The sequence below is a fragment of the Hippoglossus stenolepis genome, chromosome 5, assembly GCF_022539355.2.
Source record: "Hippoglossus stenolepis isolate QCI-W04-F060 chromosome 5, HSTE1.2, whole genome shotgun sequence".
Classification (NCBI taxonomy): domain Eukaryota; kingdom Metazoa; phylum Chordata; class Actinopteri; order Pleuronectiformes; family Pleuronectidae; genus Hippoglossus; species Hippoglossus stenolepis.
In genome coordinates, this window is record NC_061487.1 from 19,641,247 (window position 1) to 19,658,874 (window position 17,628).

Consider the following 17,628-nt stretch of genomic DNA (forward strand, 5'->3'; position numbering starts at 1 on the left):
AACACGTTTGTACTACAAAATATATTTAATCTTAAGTCTTAATGTTTTTCATGTGAGAGCTCACACTTCCTGATATGTTGTCCAAAGTCCACTGTTCCCGTTTATGAGGGGAGATTCCTTTGTATTTTTAAGAGCTTGGGACTTCCTCCTTGACAACAGCAGCAAAAGTGTTCCACGTCCCACACACCACATCAACCACACGCATCTGCTGCTCCCTGAAGAACTCCACACGCTGGGGCTCATCTGAACTGATTAACGTCTGATGTCCAAGTTGACCGTATTCACCTGAAATGGTAAAAGAAGGAGAGATGGTCAGGGGAAAGTTAACACTGCAGCACCAATCAGTTTCACAGACAATACAATGTATTCATGTGTCAGGTTACGAATTCAAACCTACCCCAGCCCCAAGTGTAGAGGTCACCTGTGGCTGAAATGAGAAAATCTGAGATTAATATGACTTATCAAGAAATGCAAATCAATATAATACACAGACTGTCACAAGAGTCCTTACTTGTCACAGCAGCTGTGTGACGGGAGCCGCAGCTGACTGTCCTGATTTCACAAGACGGGGTGACATCCAGCAGAGCCGGGAAAGCCTGGATCGATATGAATACATCCTCGTGTTTCTCTCCCTCCTGTGGCTCTTCACCACTCTTCACATCAGCGTCTTGGCACAAAGCTCCTGTTCAATACAGTCAATGAAACTGGGCTATTACCATGAGGATATCACACTGAAGTGGGAAACAGGCAAAATACTGAACAGGACGTTATATTAGAGTCATAGCGGTGGTTCATCCATGAATGTTAAAGCCTTTCCCATACCTATACCTGACATGCTATTCATTTAAACAGACTGTGTGTGTGGGGGGGGGGGTATCAGCTGTAGCTCTCCACAGTAAAGTAATGTTTGATGTCATTTAGTTTATGATGAAATAGTTTTTTTAATTTAGTCACTTTCAAATATAATACATCCACTAGGTCCAATATTTGTTGTCCTATTAAGAGATTCAAAGCGAACCTCAGCAGATAGGATGAAAATCTTTGGATTAATAGTCGTCACTTCAGGCAAGAAGAAATAGAAGCGGATTGTGTTTTGGAGTGGAACTTTATTTCATATTCCTGAAGGAGACGGACAAACCTGCTTGTTGGCTACTTCGCTGTTGCATCGTTTTCCTCAGACCTCGTGATGGCAGTCCAATCTGACCGCTCTCATTCCAGCCCCACAAATAAAGGTCACCGCCGTCTGTGAAGAAAAGGTCATCTGAGGTTTTTCTTTTCCTAAGTTGAAGGGGTCTTAACCCTTTTCACTGCCAACATCTTTTTTTATAACATGTACCACTAATGGAGACAGAGTGCCAGCCTCCCGCAGCAACACCGCTCATGGACATCCCCCAGAGGGCCTCCACTGCCCTGGGCTCCTCCTCAGAGGTGAGGCCTCCGTGTCCCAGCTGACCGTGACTTTTAAATAAAACACAAACATGCACCAAACATCAAGATTTTCAGAAGGGTGCAATTGCAGTTGTAAATAAAGACGTGCACGCGAGTGTTCGCTCTACCTGCCCAGTCCCCAGGTGTACACGGCTCCTGAGGCACAGAGGAGGACGGCATGATCTCCTCCCAGAGCCAGACTCTTGGCTTTCAGGTGAGGCGACAGGGAGCGGAAGAGAGGAGGTTTGGTTGCTATGTAACCACCAGGGACCAATGGGAGATTCAGGAGTGGACCTGGAGTAAGAAAGCAGCCAGATGTTTACTGTTGAGCCTCTGACAGGTCAAGTGATGAACCTTTTTATGTATGAGATATTAAAATACACACAACCAGAGCTGCTCTCCGATTGGGTGTTTGTTTCCGTGCTCCATGATGGAGTCTGGTCTTTCCTCTGCAGGTCCCAGGACTCGATCCTGTCTGGGAAAGCAAGGGTCAGGTGCTGTTCGCTGATGGAAGCATCTTTACAGCCGAGGCTCAGTGAAACACCACAGGACTGAGAGGAGGAGGCTGCATCGAAACCTGCCACACACACACAGCTGTCACCTAAAACACACACACACACACACACACACACACACACGAGCAATCTTTGGAGTTAACAACCATATCAAGAGTGTTGTTATGCTTCCTGTGTCAGTTCCTCTTTGACAGTTTCTCTGTGTCAGTATCTCTGTGTCAGCTCCTCTGTGTCAGTATCTCTGTGTCAGTCTCACCATCCTCGTGCACAGTCGCTCTTCGACTCCAGCTCGCTCTGACTCCACTGATCTTGGCGCAGCAGCAGCAGGAGTCGAGCTCAGTTGGACGGAGCACTCTGATTTCCTCGGTGACGTCGCTTCCTGCCGCTTCATTTAATCCGTCACATATTTGTCCAAACGCGTTGAAGCCAAATCCAAACCACCGCATTGGAAAACGCGTCACCTCCGTTTGTTTCTCGCGGAAACCTGCCGCAGCTGATCCGTGGCAGCGCAGTTACCCGCAAAGTTTAAACCGCGTGGAAGGTGGCGCTGCGCGGCGACGTACAGCGCATGCGCACTGATGCGAAGAGCTGCTTGATGGATCTAAATTACACTCTTAGTGATAATACTAACAATTGTCATAACAACAATTATTAGGGCCCGAGCACCGACGGTGGGAGGCCCTATTGAAATTGAAAGGATTATTATTATTTTTCTCCCGACAAAAGAAGGGGCTTTTTGAGGGCTTCAACATGCTCAAAAATATTCTAAAGTTTGCAGTAAATTAGAAAGTGGTGAAAATGTACGTATTCTGGAGTATTTGGAAATGGGCGTGGCAAAATGGCTCAACAGCGCCACCTGGAAAGCAGCCCCTAGGTTTCCCCTCGACCGATCTTCACCAAAATCGGAACTAGGGGGTATCGTGACCAGTCATACAAAAAAGTCTCAAGGAGCAATATGAAAAAAGCAACAGGAAGCCCGCCATTTTGACTTTAGTGGCCATATTGGCCATTTTCCACATTTTTACTTTGATGTACTTGTCCCAGGGCTTTCATCAGATCAACTTCATATGGAGATGAAAACTACCTCAAAGATCGATTTTTCGTCACACGGTGTGACTGTGGCCTGGCGTCAAAGTTTGATTACACGCCATCAAAACACGAGGTTCTGTATCTCGGACATATTTGGTCCAATCGAGTCCAAACTAGACATGTAAGACAAGAGTCCCGGCCTGATGACATCTACACAGAAGTTTTTTATTATTTTCCTATTTCATTTTCAAACAGACAAGTTGTCAAAATAGAAATCAGTCAGACAGCAGATGATATGTTAAATTTGTGCAGGTACAGACAAAGGTGAGATCATAAGGAGAGGAAACTCACCTAACCCTTTGAAGTTAAAAGGTCAAAGGATACATAATGGGGAAAGAAGAAGAGGAAGTAGGATATTGAAACATACTGCCTGTAATGTACTTTGATGTTGTTTGCCACCCACCAATCTTCTTCTTTGTTCAGTTTATTAGCGGATGGCAACCTACTGTTTTGAGAGTGTGGGAATCAGAGTTATCTAGGTCATATTGAATTATTGTCTCCCTCCGATAATGAAGCATACTCCCTATTCCAATCATTTTCAAGCTCAGTTCTTCCACTCCATGCATCGCAATTTCCTACTTTAGCTTTTCTCGTTCTCCAACATACTTGTTACATTATGCTCCACTGATGATTTGGCAGTAATCACATAATCCTGTAGGATGTCAGTTTATTACAGTGTGTTACTGAGTTCAGTTTGTCCTATCGGCCCGGTCAAGATGTTCTCCTCATTGTTGCTCCCATAGCTGTCCACACTGTGCTCACTTCCTGCTGTACTGCATAAAGATGTCTCCCTGTGTGATCTACATCCCAGCTGCCATTGTATAATAATGTTTCCTTTGGTTATTGTTTTTCTTTTTGATTTGACAAGTGAAATGTCCATGACTTCTTCATGATTTAGTGCTTTGCCAATAAATCCACCCCTTCATTCCGCTTTATTCCTCTGTGTGCCGTTAACTTCATAAAAGTAGCCACAATATTCATATTTTGAAATCTGTACAGAGTCTCAGATATCTCATTAACTAAATCTTGCCTACTTTTGATGAAAATAACTTTAACGACATGATTACTGAGCATGAATCTGACCACGGCCTTCCTGATTTGTAACTCTTCTACCTGCTGTAATGCTGCTGCAATCACTACCATCTCCACCGTGTAAACTGACAAAGAAATTACAATGTAGAAAAAACTTTAGTTGTCTATTTATGGGGGGGAAATGTTAATAACTGCATTGTAGGTCGATTTAAGGTGTGTCCCTACATTTTCTGCTTGTGCCCCTAATATTTTAAGTAAGAGTATATGGGCTGCTTGTAAAAAACGTTAGTCTGGAGCCCTGAGTCGGCAGGAGCAGGATGATGAAATGAAACCATGTAATCAGTAATTCCTGACTGTAATGTCAGCCGTGAGAAAGATGTCAAGCGGCTCTGACCCCCGTCAACTCTGTGTTACTGCGTCTGACCTATTGACTGATATCAGACTCGTATCCCATCATTACACTTCCTTCATTTCTCTTTTCCTAAGCTCGCCCCCGTCAGTTCTTTCTCTCTCAGCGTCTTCCCACCGCCTCTGTCTTTCTTTTCTATCTTCACCGTCAAATTCTTCTTTCACCCAAACTTGTCTGTGTCAACTCCCTCACATCTCCTCCTTCCCCCAGTCGAACTTTATTCCTTTTACACCCAGCACTCTCACAGCAGCATCCCGCTTCTTGGTTACCAGGGAAACAGTAACCTTGGACACCAGGTTTCAGAGGCTGAGGGATGCACTTGCTATCAGGGTTTACATCACTGACTGATTTACATGTATATAATATATATACATGCGTCGAGGCTGCTGTGATCGCAGGAATGATCCAGACTGAGCTCTTGGCACCAGGTGGCTACAGACACACACTCATTTGACTGAACTTAATCAAATTATAGAGATGTAGACAATATGGTCCCTGACAAGGATTTTCTTCACATTTCTAATCAATTTACTTGATTTATTATTTATTCTATTGATTATTTACAAACTCTTTACTTAACTGAACGAAGGAGGTAATGTTTCCCGCCCATGTTCGTTGTTTGTTTGACAAAGGTCATGGAAGGAACGGGACATAAGCCAAGAAAGAACCTATTGAATTTTGGGGTGGATCCAGGAATTATTTTGTTACTTTCTATAACGTTGTCACATAAGGTGTTTGTTCTTTTATTATTTTCTCCAATTTCCCAGTGAATAATTCATGGGTTTGATGAAAAATAATCAGGGATATTCAGGGAACTGATACATGAAAGTGACCAATTTGGTAAACCTCGAAGATATTAAAAGAACAGTTTGGCCTTGAAGCATTTACTAATGGACATTCTAGTTTTCCTGATGTTTACCTCTGCCAAGAAAGGTATGTGCTCACCCGTGTCTTTTAATTTGGTGCAGTTTGATTAAAATGAAAAGGACTATTTGTCCTTGGTGTATTCTACTGAACGTCATCCTCGTTTTCCTGATGTTTTTCTTTGTTTGTAGCTCATTCAATCTTTTCTTTACACGCAACATTTCCCATTTTCTTCAGCACATTCTCCAATTCCCTTACGGTGATGTGAATTAATTGGGTGTGGCCATGTGCGTGTATCTGAGGGTGAAATCTTCATTTGCCAGTTTGACATTAAAGGGAAAATATTAGTTATAATATCACTCTTTTCCTTTAACATTTAATTTTACTATTGAAGAAACTATATCATTCATTCAAGCATTAGAATCATACGTTTAACTGATAGAATTTATAGCATTTTGTTAGTTTGAGGGATCCATAAAAAGAATCTCATTAAGGGAGCACACAGACTCAGCTTTCCCAACATACTGTAGTGGATATAATCTTCATTTGAAACCCATTAAATCCAAATGAATAAGTGATGAACGTTACGCAAACTGCTTCACCAAGAATCAGATCGCTGCCTCCGACTGAGCTGAGATGTTTTACTCACTTCTCTTCATTCATCACCATCTTCACTCCGACCTCTCACCCAACTTCCTTCTTCCCTCTTTCCCTTTCTCCTCCATCCATCATTCTCCCCTCACACTGCTCCATTAACTTTACGTTATTTACATAACTTTACGTTACTTACGTAACTTTACGTTACTTACGTTACTTTGCGTTAGTTACTTTACTTTGCGTTAGTTACGTTACTTTACGTTTACAGAATATTCTTTTAACTTTTTCCCACAATCACATACTGATGACTCTAATACATCAATGTATCAAAGATGAGGCAGTAGAATATATGTCCTTACAAATTCTACTAATATCATCATATCATACCTATTATCTAATAGCAACAAGTAAAGCAAATTTTTGTGTTTATATTAATTTGGTGAACTTTTTCAATGTGGACTTCTGATGTAGTTGTTGGGATGAGACAGAAGATATGATACATAAACATGTATTTATGATATATAGAGTGCTGTACCTGGACTGGCTGTAGACACCGGGGCAGTAGAAGAGAGCCGTCATGACATACTGCCGAGGACAGATGCTGCAAAGGACCAAACTGATCCCATACAGAGAGGTCAGCACGAACACCAAGAGGGTCAGCAGGAAACTGCGGTGGTTTGCCTGTCCGACACAGCTGTTTATCCTGCAACACCTCAACACAAACACACAAACACAACACAGACCCACAAGACAAAGATCTGTGAGACCCAAGCTGACCTGGATATGTTGGCTCCATATACCTGCTGTATTTAAAATAACTCAGTAGATGTAGTATTTGAAGTTTATATTTGAAAGACTATTGAATATTTCCTGGTCAGACTATCATGTGGGTTATTCTAGTTTGGTGGTAATAGATTCAGTATACTCACAGTATATCATGGTTGGTTCTGGAGTTTCTATCTATATAGTAAATGTGAATAATAAACAGGAAGATTAACATCATATATACATTTTATTCTTTTGTCTTTGAGGTTGTAAGTCTATTGCAGACAATGAAACAATTCAGAAACTGTGCATGAGGTATAAAGAGATTTATAAAACTGACATCATCATCTTTAATGTTCTTGACAGTGTGCAGTTCAGGAAAGTGTCTGATAAAGCTCACAAACAAATAGACACCCTGTCTTCCTGGTTGGCCTGAGACAGATCCCAGTTTACCAGTTTTCTAGTTCAAGTTTACATTTCAAGACATTTTTGCTGGGAGCAGTTTCCATTTAAAAATCAATCTTTGGATGCAAAGAGTTTTTCACTTGAGCCCCCGCTCCCCAAAATGTCTGTGCACAGCCCTGAGGAAACCAGTGGGTACAGTACGAGTCTTTGCTTAAGACATGAACGTTGTTGTGTAATTACAGGGCAGTTATCTAATCTGTCATAATTCAATATTCACTTTCATGATGTGGTGTGAATGTACAATTCAAAGAAGTATAAAGATGTTATAATATCAAATCCAACCCACCAGACACAGTGGTGGTCCAGACGCTTGACGCAGGATCCACAGGTTCGACAGTGTCCAGCCCGCGGGGGTCGCATTGTTTTGCACACAGAGCATCTGCTCCACTTTTCTGTCAGGGCAGGAGGAGAGGAGGAGGAGGCCGCTGATTGGATGGATCCATTAAGATGTGTAGAGTCCTTGTTAACCTCCTCACTCTGGCTGTGACAGGAGGTGGTGTGAAACCCTGGGCCTCTCTTGGTGTGAATGAGAGATCCGATGGTGAGGATCATCCCAGCAGTCACAGTGCACAGCTGCAGATGGCTGACGTCCCCACGTGGTAGAATCTCTGTGATGAAGAGGTAATACATGTAGGCCAGAGAGAACAGCGCCAGAGTAAGGAAGAAGAGGGTGCGTCTCCTCTTGCGGTGCGTGGCGTAGTAGTACCAGAGGACCAGGCTGGGCAGAGATGTCAGGATGATGATGCCCAGCAGGTAGTGCAGTGCTGCGGCCCGGAGCAGCAGAGGCAGCAGCACCAGGGCCGGGATCATGGAGATCTCCAGGTTGTCAATCAGGGCCCCGAGAACAGGAGAGTGACATCCGCTGTGAGGGGGTTTGTGTCTCAGCCACCTGCAGCGCACACATTCAGGCAGAGTTACAAACACTTGAAAATAAAAAAACTTAATTAGGAATGATGCTAATACACTTTCATTGATCAAACTAATAAGATGATATGAGGAAAAATCACATGTTGTTTTCTTATTAGAAGGGTCAGACCCTGTAATTTTAATATTGTGCTTTGGTGTGATGTCACACGTGTTTGGTTTTAAATAAACTGTAAAAAGATAAATAAATGGATAAAATAAAATGAATTTATGATTAAATACATTGCAACATGAAGTCATGAAGTCTCAGAAGGATCTGGGGCCCTGGGACATTTCTTCACTCGGCCTGAACTTTATTGTACTAAAGCAGGGATTCCAAAACCTTTGAGTCCTTGATGCCCAAAATAACCGAGTCAGAGATATGTGACCCCCATTACCCCAAAGGTTATTTTAGCTGAGCTTGTTCACAAAAAATCTCCCATGTGCAATGTTTCCTGTGGTGCTGTAAACTGACCTGCTGCAACTGATGCTGTCACTCATCTGTCATAATCACCATGCATGGTTATTTACATAGTTTTATTCTAAGTACTTTTTTTAGCTTTTGGAACAATTATGGCTAAAATAAAATATGCATCTAAATTGTATTTGATGTCTGTAAATCACCTTGTGACCCTTTTGTGTCTCATTAAAGGTCATACTTCTTCTAACCTGTTAAAGGCCTCGTCCAGATCTTCACAGTCAGAGCAGCATCCGTACTGGTAGATATCACACTCGCAGCAGCACATGGGATCATCTGGCTCCGGAGGCTTTAACTTCTCCCATTTCATTATGGCTTCCTGAAGTTCACAGGGCAACTTCGTTCTCTGGAGCGATGCACAAATGAACTACACCATTAAAACAAACTATTAGTGCAGGGAACATATCTATGGAAATGTACTGACAGAATCTATAACACAAAAACACACACGATCTATAACTTTCAAAAAAAGCACATATATACATACATATATATCAACATATATATAGGAGCAATTATCGTAATTATAGAGGGTTTACTTTACATCTGAATTGGCAGCAATATTTCATCTATCTTACTGTCTATAATGATATAAAACCACTTATCAATTAAAAGCAACTAATTAGGCCCGAGCACCGAACGGTGGGAGGCCCTATTGATCGCTCTCTCCACTAACCGCAACAGGCTTCAAAATGCCTGTGCTCGGGCCCGTTAGTGCTACAACGTAGCCTTAGTTAGTACTATTATCTGATGCTGCTATCATTAATAACAACAACCAGTCTAACAGTTGTTAAATATGATGGTTACACAACTGTCCCTGGTCTCTCCCCCTTTCCACCCACCTCAGGAAGTTTGTTGTCGTCTTGCTCATTCAACTGTTGGGTTTCTCCCTATAATATTGTATAGTATTACTATGTAAATTGCCTTGAGATAATGTATGTTGTGATTTAGTGCTATATCATATTCTATATACATATATTTCATATACAGTCGATTCAACATTCATGCTGTGGAAGTGCCTACAAAGAGAAGAGGTGACAATATTCTTCAGTTACAGATATGAATTTATTAAACACAGTTAAAGTTGTGGGAATGTAGTGAATAAAAAATGAAAACACTGCACACTTTAAGGTGAATTATACAAATGAAATGTTTTGGTCTTTATAGGTCAAACATAATTAGACAAAAATAATAATTAAGTAGTGTGAAAAATGTGAAATAAAGAAAATGAATATTTGTGGAATAACAATTACACAAGTAAAAAATACAATCTTAAGTAAAGAATGTATAAAATTTCACTTCGTTGTTTTTCAAGTTGATTTTGCACGATTGCTGGAAGTGCATGATTGTACTTGTCATGACGATGGATACAATCAGTGAGAAATTACTAATGTCAAACAGCAGTCAAAGCTCATGTGTAATAGAATAGCCACATTAGAATATGTCTGTTTTTTATCCAATAAATGATTTAAAATAAATTCATTATTGCCTTTTGACAAATGCGCACTTTAAAGTGAAGATGACTTCACTGGTCCCAGATACTGTAACTCTCAAGGCACATCCACACACAGCAGCAGTGTTTTCAGAGCTCAGTTCTTTTCCCGCCCTTCCCTGCTTCTGATGATGCCGTACTCCACAGCTTTGTCCAGACAGTTCTGCGCGACCTTTATAATGGGCTCCGGTATGCCTTCTCCTCCCTTTGACAGGACAGTCAGGATCTCCAGAGCCTCACTCTCCATGAGTGTCTCAGCCAGGCTCTTCTCCGCCTGCATCATGTTCTGAACGATGACTGCTCCGCGATGACGGAGGTCGGATATTTCACTGAGCAGCAGCGCCTGTATGATCTCAAGCCAGTGGGTTGTCTGAGAATGACAGGAAGTAACGTGAGCCAAAATAGAAAAAATTAGCTTTTGTAGTATGTGACGGCTTTGACTTGATTCAAGTGTTGGGGCAGTGAACTGCTGCAGTGGTGTACTTACTGTTCCAGGGATGCGGGCACAGAGCTCAGGCTGCTCAGCGGTCAGCATGGCCAGAGTTCCTGCAGCAGCTTTCCGCAGCCTCTCGTCCTCCTCGCCGCTGTAGAGCACAAGCAGCTTCAGGCGATCGTTCCCTGTTGCCAGGTACATCTTCTGCACCTGAGAACACACCGAATACCCATTGCTGTTAACTTCACATTTCAATAAATTTGTGCCAATAATGTACTTTCTATATAATGCGTCTTACCTCTGTACTTAAAACCAAATTACACATGCACTCTGTGGCAGAGGCTCGGACCAGCTCGTGCTCTTCAAACATAAAGCCTTCAACCTTTTGCACAGCCTTTTCTTTTATGATCTTTTGTCTGTGAAACAATAAAAATTATCAATACAGGCAGATACTACTCCAAGCAATAATATGCATTTGTGATGTCAGAAGTCTTTTTATAGAATTTTAACTGTATGAGACAAACTATGATCCAGTGTGTTTAAAAGTCTCAATAGCATAAATATGTACCTTTTTTTTTCATACATTGTAGTAAAATAATTCAAATGAGGTTTGGATTTGCTAATAATTCTGTTGTCATGCTCCTACTGTAGCTGACTTGTTTTGTACATGTATTCTTTGGAGATACTTCCCCCTAGTGGCCAACCTGAGTCTATCGCTGATGCCGGCCAGGTTGGTGAGAGCCATGAGTGACTCAAAGTTCTGCAGCAGGGAGCATTCAAGGCTTAGGAGACTGGTAAGTGGCCGAATCACCTCATAGATCTACAAATCATAAAGAACAACGGTTTAACAAGGACATTTTACATTTCTCATTGAAGAGACCAATTACAATTTATCCTTACTCTTTCTCCTGGGAAGGCAATTTCTGGGTTAGATGTGATGGTTATTTTTGCCAGAGCTTGTGCTGCTTTGATTTTCCCTAAACCTGTGTTGTCGGTTGCCAGTGGAATCAGAGCCTGAGTGACAAAACAGTAAAAATGCGTCATATAAAACTCCAATAGCAAAGTATTATGGTAAATTGCACAGGATCAACTAACGTAAATCTATCATGGTGCCTCTACCTTTCCTCCACCCTGTGCCACCACTGTGCCTCTGTCTTCCTGTCGTTCCACCAAAGCCAAGAACACCCTGCCGTGAAAAATGGCATTAAGAGCAATTCTGCAGAGAGAACAGTGAGTAAAAAACAGACACACTGCCATTTTCCTACCTGGCGATACACTCTCTACAAGCCTCAGTGAGGGCTGGACTCTCCTGTTTGACCATACACACCAACGCAGATACTACGCCAGACTCCAACAGCTTCCCCAGCCTTTTCTCCACATAGGAAGGTGCATCCTGACACGTGAACAGACAAAAAGGTTCAGGTAAAACATACAAATATGCAGGTAACATACATTTTAAGAACAGCTAAAGATAAAGGTTGAAGTTTGAGCAGTAGAGCTACTGTGCAGCACTGAAGGAACACTGTGTAATGTTAAATCTACATCTACATCTACAAAAAGGGAGTATGTCAGCAGCACCTTGGGGTGCTCCTCAGGCACATGCTGCTTGGCATACTTGGCCAGCTCCACCATCTGAGGATCCGGTTTCTCCACTTCGTAGCTGTTAGTGCAATTCACTAATGTGGAACCCACAGCGAAGAGCACCGTCTTATCCTCTGACTGTGGAAACATACAGGAAAACATGGTTGTCACAAATATCACAAAAACACCCTTTTTAAAAGGGGAGTCAGTCTTTAAGAATGCATTTTACAGTGCATGCATCACAAGAAGCCAACCTTCGCCAGTTCAAACATGGCCACCAAAGCGCTCTTGTCTTCCACAAAGTCTTCCTTCACATCAGCATCAAAGGTGAGGTAGGCGAGACCTTCCACAGACCACCGGCGGGAGGTTGGGGGCAGAGACTCATTACACAGCCACCTAACAGAGAGAGAGAGATGCAGCTTGCTTCTTATTCCAAAACAAAGAATCCATTCCTTGTTTTTTGTCTTGTAATTCAACAATGCAGACAAACGCATGACGCACTTCTCCGAATCTTAACCCAGTTTCATTATTCAACGTAAACATGCAGTACATACTTCCTGCACTGCTTAGCAAGTTTCAGTGTGGATCCCTCTGCAAACTGCTTCATACTGAAATCAGTCCCTCCTGCTGATCCAAGTTTGCACAAACCCTGCGGAATAGGCCACATGAAAGCATTAACTTTTATATTTTATGAAAGAAGATCTTAAATCCAGCTGCATGCGGGACTTACCACAAGGGCTCTCACACGTATCCTGTCATTCTCGCTCTTCTTGTAGAGGTCCTTCAGAAGTGCGACTCCGTTGGTTGTGATGAAGGAGGCTCTCTTGGCCTTGCCTGCAGCATGTATAACAGACTCCACTGCTACTTGCTGGTGTATGACATCTTCGGAGGCACACAGAGAAATCACTGCGTCCATCAATCCTGACATCTCCAGAGTCCTGTTACCCACGTCGCTCGGCCCTTGGAGAAGCACCGACACTGTCTGGATGGCTCGCAACTTGGCTTCTAGGCCGGGTCGGCTGAAGTACTGCCTACCCAGAAAATTATCAGAGGAGGAAAATCATTCATAGGATGCAATTTTTTGGGCCAATGGGATTTTTGGTTTTCATATTATTTTTTAGCAGGCTTCATTGGTTAACTCACTGAACATATTCTTCACATAGTTTGTTGAAGTTCTCCCTCTCCTTGTCACTCTGTAGGTCATCGTAGAGTTTGCTGAGCAGGACGGAGCAGCTCATGTGGGAGTTGTCTGTAAGAGATGGTCCTTCTGAGAGCTCAGCGACTGTCCCAGCCACCTCCAGGATCTTCTTAAGTCCTGTAGGAGGACGAGGACACCATTAATCTAGTTGCAGCAATGCCAGATAAAACTGGTGACCGAATGTCAAGGGCTTGGAATAGCTGAGCCAAGGCCAAATTTTCAATAGACATATGAAAAAAGTAAAATAAACACTTCTACTCCTTCTTACTGCAATTCTACTGAAAAACTCTATGGCTATTTTGTTTCCCTCAAAGCACAAGGGTGAAAGGATTATTTTATTTAATGAGTGTGTGTTTCATACCCTGGTCTATCACCCATAGTGTGAGGGAGTTGTCAGGGTTTTTCAAAGACTTGCGGGGTACTTGTTTGACCAGGAGGTTGATGGCGCTGTCTCTGCCTGGTCCTGACACATTAAGTGCTGGAATCATTCCCAATAGATGCTTCAACATTGAGCGTAGCTCCTTGGAGGGTTCTGTGTCAAATTCACACAATCAATTGCCTTTGAAAGCACAGGACAGAAAGCTAATAAACACAAATATGAATATAAACACGATTCGAGTCCGAACTCACCAGGAAGCATGGCTTCATCTTTCCCCCTGATCTCTTTTTTCATGCCCTCTGTTAAAGCCTCAAACATCACCTGCAGCAGGTGGCAGGCAGCCAGAGACACAGTGGAGGCCCCTGATCCCATTACTGTGCACAGCTGCTCCATTCCCAGCTCATTCACAATCGCCATAGTCTGGGGATAGAACATCAGATTTCAGCACTGAAGCACAGCAAAGAGATTGAGTGTGTGTTATTAGCACGGTGGATAGGATCTCCTGACAGACATGAATGAAGGTATATATATATATATATGTGAACATCTGCTGATAAGTTGTGCCAAAGCAGGTAAACCATGAAAAGAAACAATAATGTAGCAATTTGTAAAGAATCAATGATACAAATAAGAAGGGCATCATTATGAATATATCTCCTGTTTTATCTGTGTTCCAAGGAATAAAATACAGGTTCACATCCCTGCTAAAAATGAGGCAATGAATATCTTGAAAAGAAACAATAAAACTTACTCTGGACTGATGGCCAGTGCACAAACCAACCAGAGTCCTCAGAGCTGAAAGGACCACCTCCTCCTGCTTCGACACAAGCAGTTTCTGAATCAGCTTCACGCCGTCATTACGGAAGATCTGCTCAGCTCCAGCATCTTCTCGAGATAACACCACCAGATTCTGAGCAGCCTGAAATTGAAGATAAAAGAAGAAAAATGTAAACACTTTTAGAGAGAAGTAGAGAAATGTATTAGGAGTCTGCCTTATGAGCCATTCTTACCTTTTGTCGATCTGAGTCTTTCGCGGAGGCATCTAAAAGGAGGGAGAACATCTGCTGCACTCGTGCATCTGTGGAATTTAGCTCTCTCGACTACAGGATTAAGAGAAAAGACATCAATCAGGAGCTGCTCCTCAGTGTCCAGCTCCAAATACAAGACCTCCACAATCCTTCATCCACTTCATTAAAAACATCATATCACCTTCTGGTGGATTTGTGCTCCGAGCTGTCTGAGCAGATCCTGGAAGGCTTTGTTTTTGGGCTCAAGCTGAGCACACCTCTGAGCATCCAGAAAGGCCTTGTCAAACCGACTGAGTTTCTGATAAGCCTGAGCTCTCCGGAACCGGGCTTTCACATCACCCGGGTCAGTATCGAGAGCTGAAAAGAGAGGCAAACAGGACATTATATGTAATTGTGTACATCCACAAATCTTCAACTAGTGAGTTGTTCCGATGCCAGCATCGGAAATGCCTCCGATACTGCCGAAGAAAATGGTCACGCCAGCCGAAATAATAAGTAATATTTTAAATAATATTTAATATGAGCAAGTTATGAGTGCCATAATGAAAAAGTAGCAAACTTTCCTTTAAATTTTCTCCCAAATTGTACAGTAAAATCACTGGAAACCTGACATAGAGAAAGTGGAGATCACCATGAAAAAGTGTGAGTTCAAATATCTGTCACCTCTCAAGGATTATTTTAGTTTAATATTTAATATGAGCAAGTTATGAATGCCATAATGTAAAAGTAGCCAACTTTGCCTTTAATTTTCATAATAAAACATATATATACTATTCCATCAATTAAACACAGTTGTTGTGAGTACTTTCTTCCCTCACAGAAAAGACAGGTCGTTGTAGACCAAGTTGTAAATAGTTATATAGAGAAACGTGCGTTATCATAAGTACCTCTGCGTATTATATGTGCAACACTATCTCAGGATGTTAATGAGGCACAGACCAAACCTTAGCAGAGAATCTATCTGGATGGGTAGATGCTGGGAAACCAGGTAAAAAGTGGGCTTTGTTGCATGCTTAGCTCCACCGTCCCCTTCACACTCTTCTCATCGAATGCCCTGCCCAGTGTCCCCTGCAGGTATGTGTCCCACCTTTGGATGCATCAGCCTCTGCCTTGCTGTTCTCCTCCAGCTTGAGGTAGCAGGCGGAGCGGTTGCGGTGCAGCACAGCCCTCTCCGCCGGGCTGTCACTGAGCTTCAGTGCTCGGGTGTAACAGCGGACAGCTCCCGGCACGTCCCCTGCCTTGAAGAGAGCGTTCCCCTCCTCCTTCAGGGCGACGGGCCCCTGGACACCAGAGAGACAAGTTAGCAACAGTCTCTCAGGAGGACAGGAAAACTTCTCCAGCATGAGGATTTGGAGGAAACATGCTGAGCTAAAACGACAAAGCAGCTAACTGTGCGCTCCCTTACCTGTTCTGTTTCGCTCACACTCATCGTGGAGGCGCCACACACAACACGGCTTCACTTAGAAAGGACAATATGTGGTTTAATTTCCCTCTGATGGACACAGACACAGCAAACTTCAGTCAGACATGTTCCATCTTCCGGGTGTCCGGAGCACGTCGAGGACGTAAACGTACCAGCCCCGCCCCCTGCCTCACGCTCCGTTACCATATAAGGAAGAGAGCAGCAGAGCATCTGTGTGAATGTCTCTGCTGTATTTGGTCACTTCTTCTTTGTGTTTCTTCTCAGGTCACTCTCACACACACACACACACACACACACACACACACACACACACACACACACACACACACACACACACTCTTTAATACCAGCATACCTATGCAACGAAAGCTAAGTCATTATATACAGTATATTTTAATGTTAAGTGTGGTTTAAATACTTTGTGTACAGTGGGTTAAACCTTGGCAAAGAATTCCTTATGTGTGTATTTTAAGTACGTCTTGAGTATTTGAAATAAAGAAAAAAAGGTAAAGTAAAACACCTGTCACCACATGGCTGCAGCCAATACTTTTAGAAATACAGAGGTTGCAAGGTTGTTTATCCTTTTAATGCTCTTATTTTTACTAACTGTTGTATAATGTGGATTTTGCCTCAGCGTGTGAGTTTTTCTTTTCTTTTCTATATATATATATATATATATATATACACTACCGTTCAAAAGTTTGGGGTCACTTAGAAATTTCCTTATTTTTCAAAGAAAAGCACTGTTTTTTTCAATGAAGATAACATTAAATTAATCAGAAATACACTCTATACATTGTTAATGTGGTAAATGACTATTCTAGGTGGAAACGTCTGGTTTTTAATGAAATATCTACATAGGTGTATAGAGGCCCATTTCCAGCAACTATCACTCCAGTGTTCTAATGGTACATTGTGTTTGCTAATCGCCTTAGAAGACTAATGGATGATTAGAAAACCCTTGAAAACCCTTGTGCAATTATGTTAGCACAGCTGAAAACTGTTTTGCTGGTGAGAGAAGCTATAAAACTGGCCTTCCTTTGAGCTAGTTGAGTATCTGGAGCATCACATTTGTGGGTTCGATTATACTCTCAAAATGGCCAGAAAAAGAGAACTTTCATGTGAAACTCGCCAGTCTATTCTTGTTCTTAGAAATGAAGGCTATTCCATGCGAGAAATTGCGAAGAAACTGAAAATTTCCTACAAAGGTGTGTACTACTCCCTTCAGAGAACAGCACAAAGGGCTCTAACCAGAGTAGAAAGAGAAGTGGGAGGCCCCGGTGCACAACTCAGCAAGAAGACAAGTATATTAGAGTCTCTAGTTTGAGAAATAGACACCTCACAGGTCCTCAACTGGCAGCTTCTTTAAATGGTACCCGCAAAACGCCAGTGTCAACGTCTACAGTGAAGAGGCGACTCCGGGATGCTGGCCTTCTAGGCAGAGTGGCAAAGAAAAAGCCATATCTGAGACTGGCCAATAAAAAGAAAAGATTGATATGGGCAAAAGAACACAGACATTGGACAGAGGAAGATTGGAAAAAAGTGTTAT

The 17,628-nt window shown here is 42.4% G+C and overlaps 3 protein-coding genes across 4 annotated transcripts; all 3 read right to left on the reverse strand.

Annotated features, from left to right (window-relative positions):
* Positions 1-6: 6 nt before the first annotated feature.
* Positions 7-2,516, reverse strand: LOC118109668 (RCC1 domain-containing protein 1). 2 transcript variants are annotated; one of them, XM_035156959.2, is made up of 8 exons: positions 2,200-2,516; positions 1,814-2,005; positions 1,557-1,722; positions 1,337-1,458; positions 1,139-1,243; positions 512-682; positions 398-427; positions 7-285 (listed from the first exon to the last, which is right to left on the reverse strand). In XM_035156959.2, the coding sequence occupies exons 1-8, from the start codon at positions 2,387-2,389 to the stop codon at positions 128-130; spliced, it is 1,134 nt and encodes a 377-aa protein (XP_035012850.2). In that variant the 5' UTR covers positions 2,390-2,516; the 3' UTR covers positions 7-127. The 2 variants fall into 2 exon arrangements, with proteins under 2 accessions (XP_035012850.2, XP_035012849.2); XM_035156958.2 differs by having other exon boundaries at positions 1,814-2,029; positions 2,200-2,514.
* Positions 2,517-6,328: 3,812 nt separating this feature from the next.
* On the reverse strand, positions 6,329-8,855 carry LOC118109490 (palmitoyltransferase ZDHHC23-A-like). Its single transcript, XM_035156640.2, has 4 exons — positions 8,737-8,855; positions 7,451-8,053; positions 6,470-6,637; positions 6,329-6,359 (listed from the first exon to the last, which is right to left on the reverse strand). The coding sequence occupies exons 1-4, from the start codon at positions 8,853-8,855 to the stop codon at positions 6,329-6,331; spliced, it is 921 nt and encodes a 306-aa protein (XP_035012531.2).
* A 736-nt stretch (positions 8,856-9,591) lies between these two features.
* On the reverse strand, positions 9,592-16,218 carry unc45a (unc-45 myosin chaperone A). The gene is made up of 19 exons (XM_035157806.2): positions 16,062-16,218; positions 15,744-15,936; positions 14,838-15,013; positions 14,639-14,728; positions 14,380-14,547; positions 13,880-14,048; positions 13,611-13,781; positions 13,195-13,366; positions 12,782-13,082; positions 12,606-12,700; positions 12,306-12,447; positions 12,049-12,189; positions 11,736-11,863; positions 11,590-11,656; positions 11,371-11,484; positions 11,175-11,290; positions 10,769-10,886; positions 10,525-10,680; positions 9,592-10,407 (listed from the first exon to the last, which is right to left on the reverse strand). Exons 1-19 carry the CDS (start codon positions 16,083-16,085, stop codon positions 10,135-10,137), a joined length of 2,814 nt encoding a protein of 937 aa, XP_035013697.1. The 5' UTR covers positions 16,086-16,218; the 3' UTR covers positions 9,592-10,134.
* Positions 16,219-17,628: the final 1,410 nt, after the last annotated feature.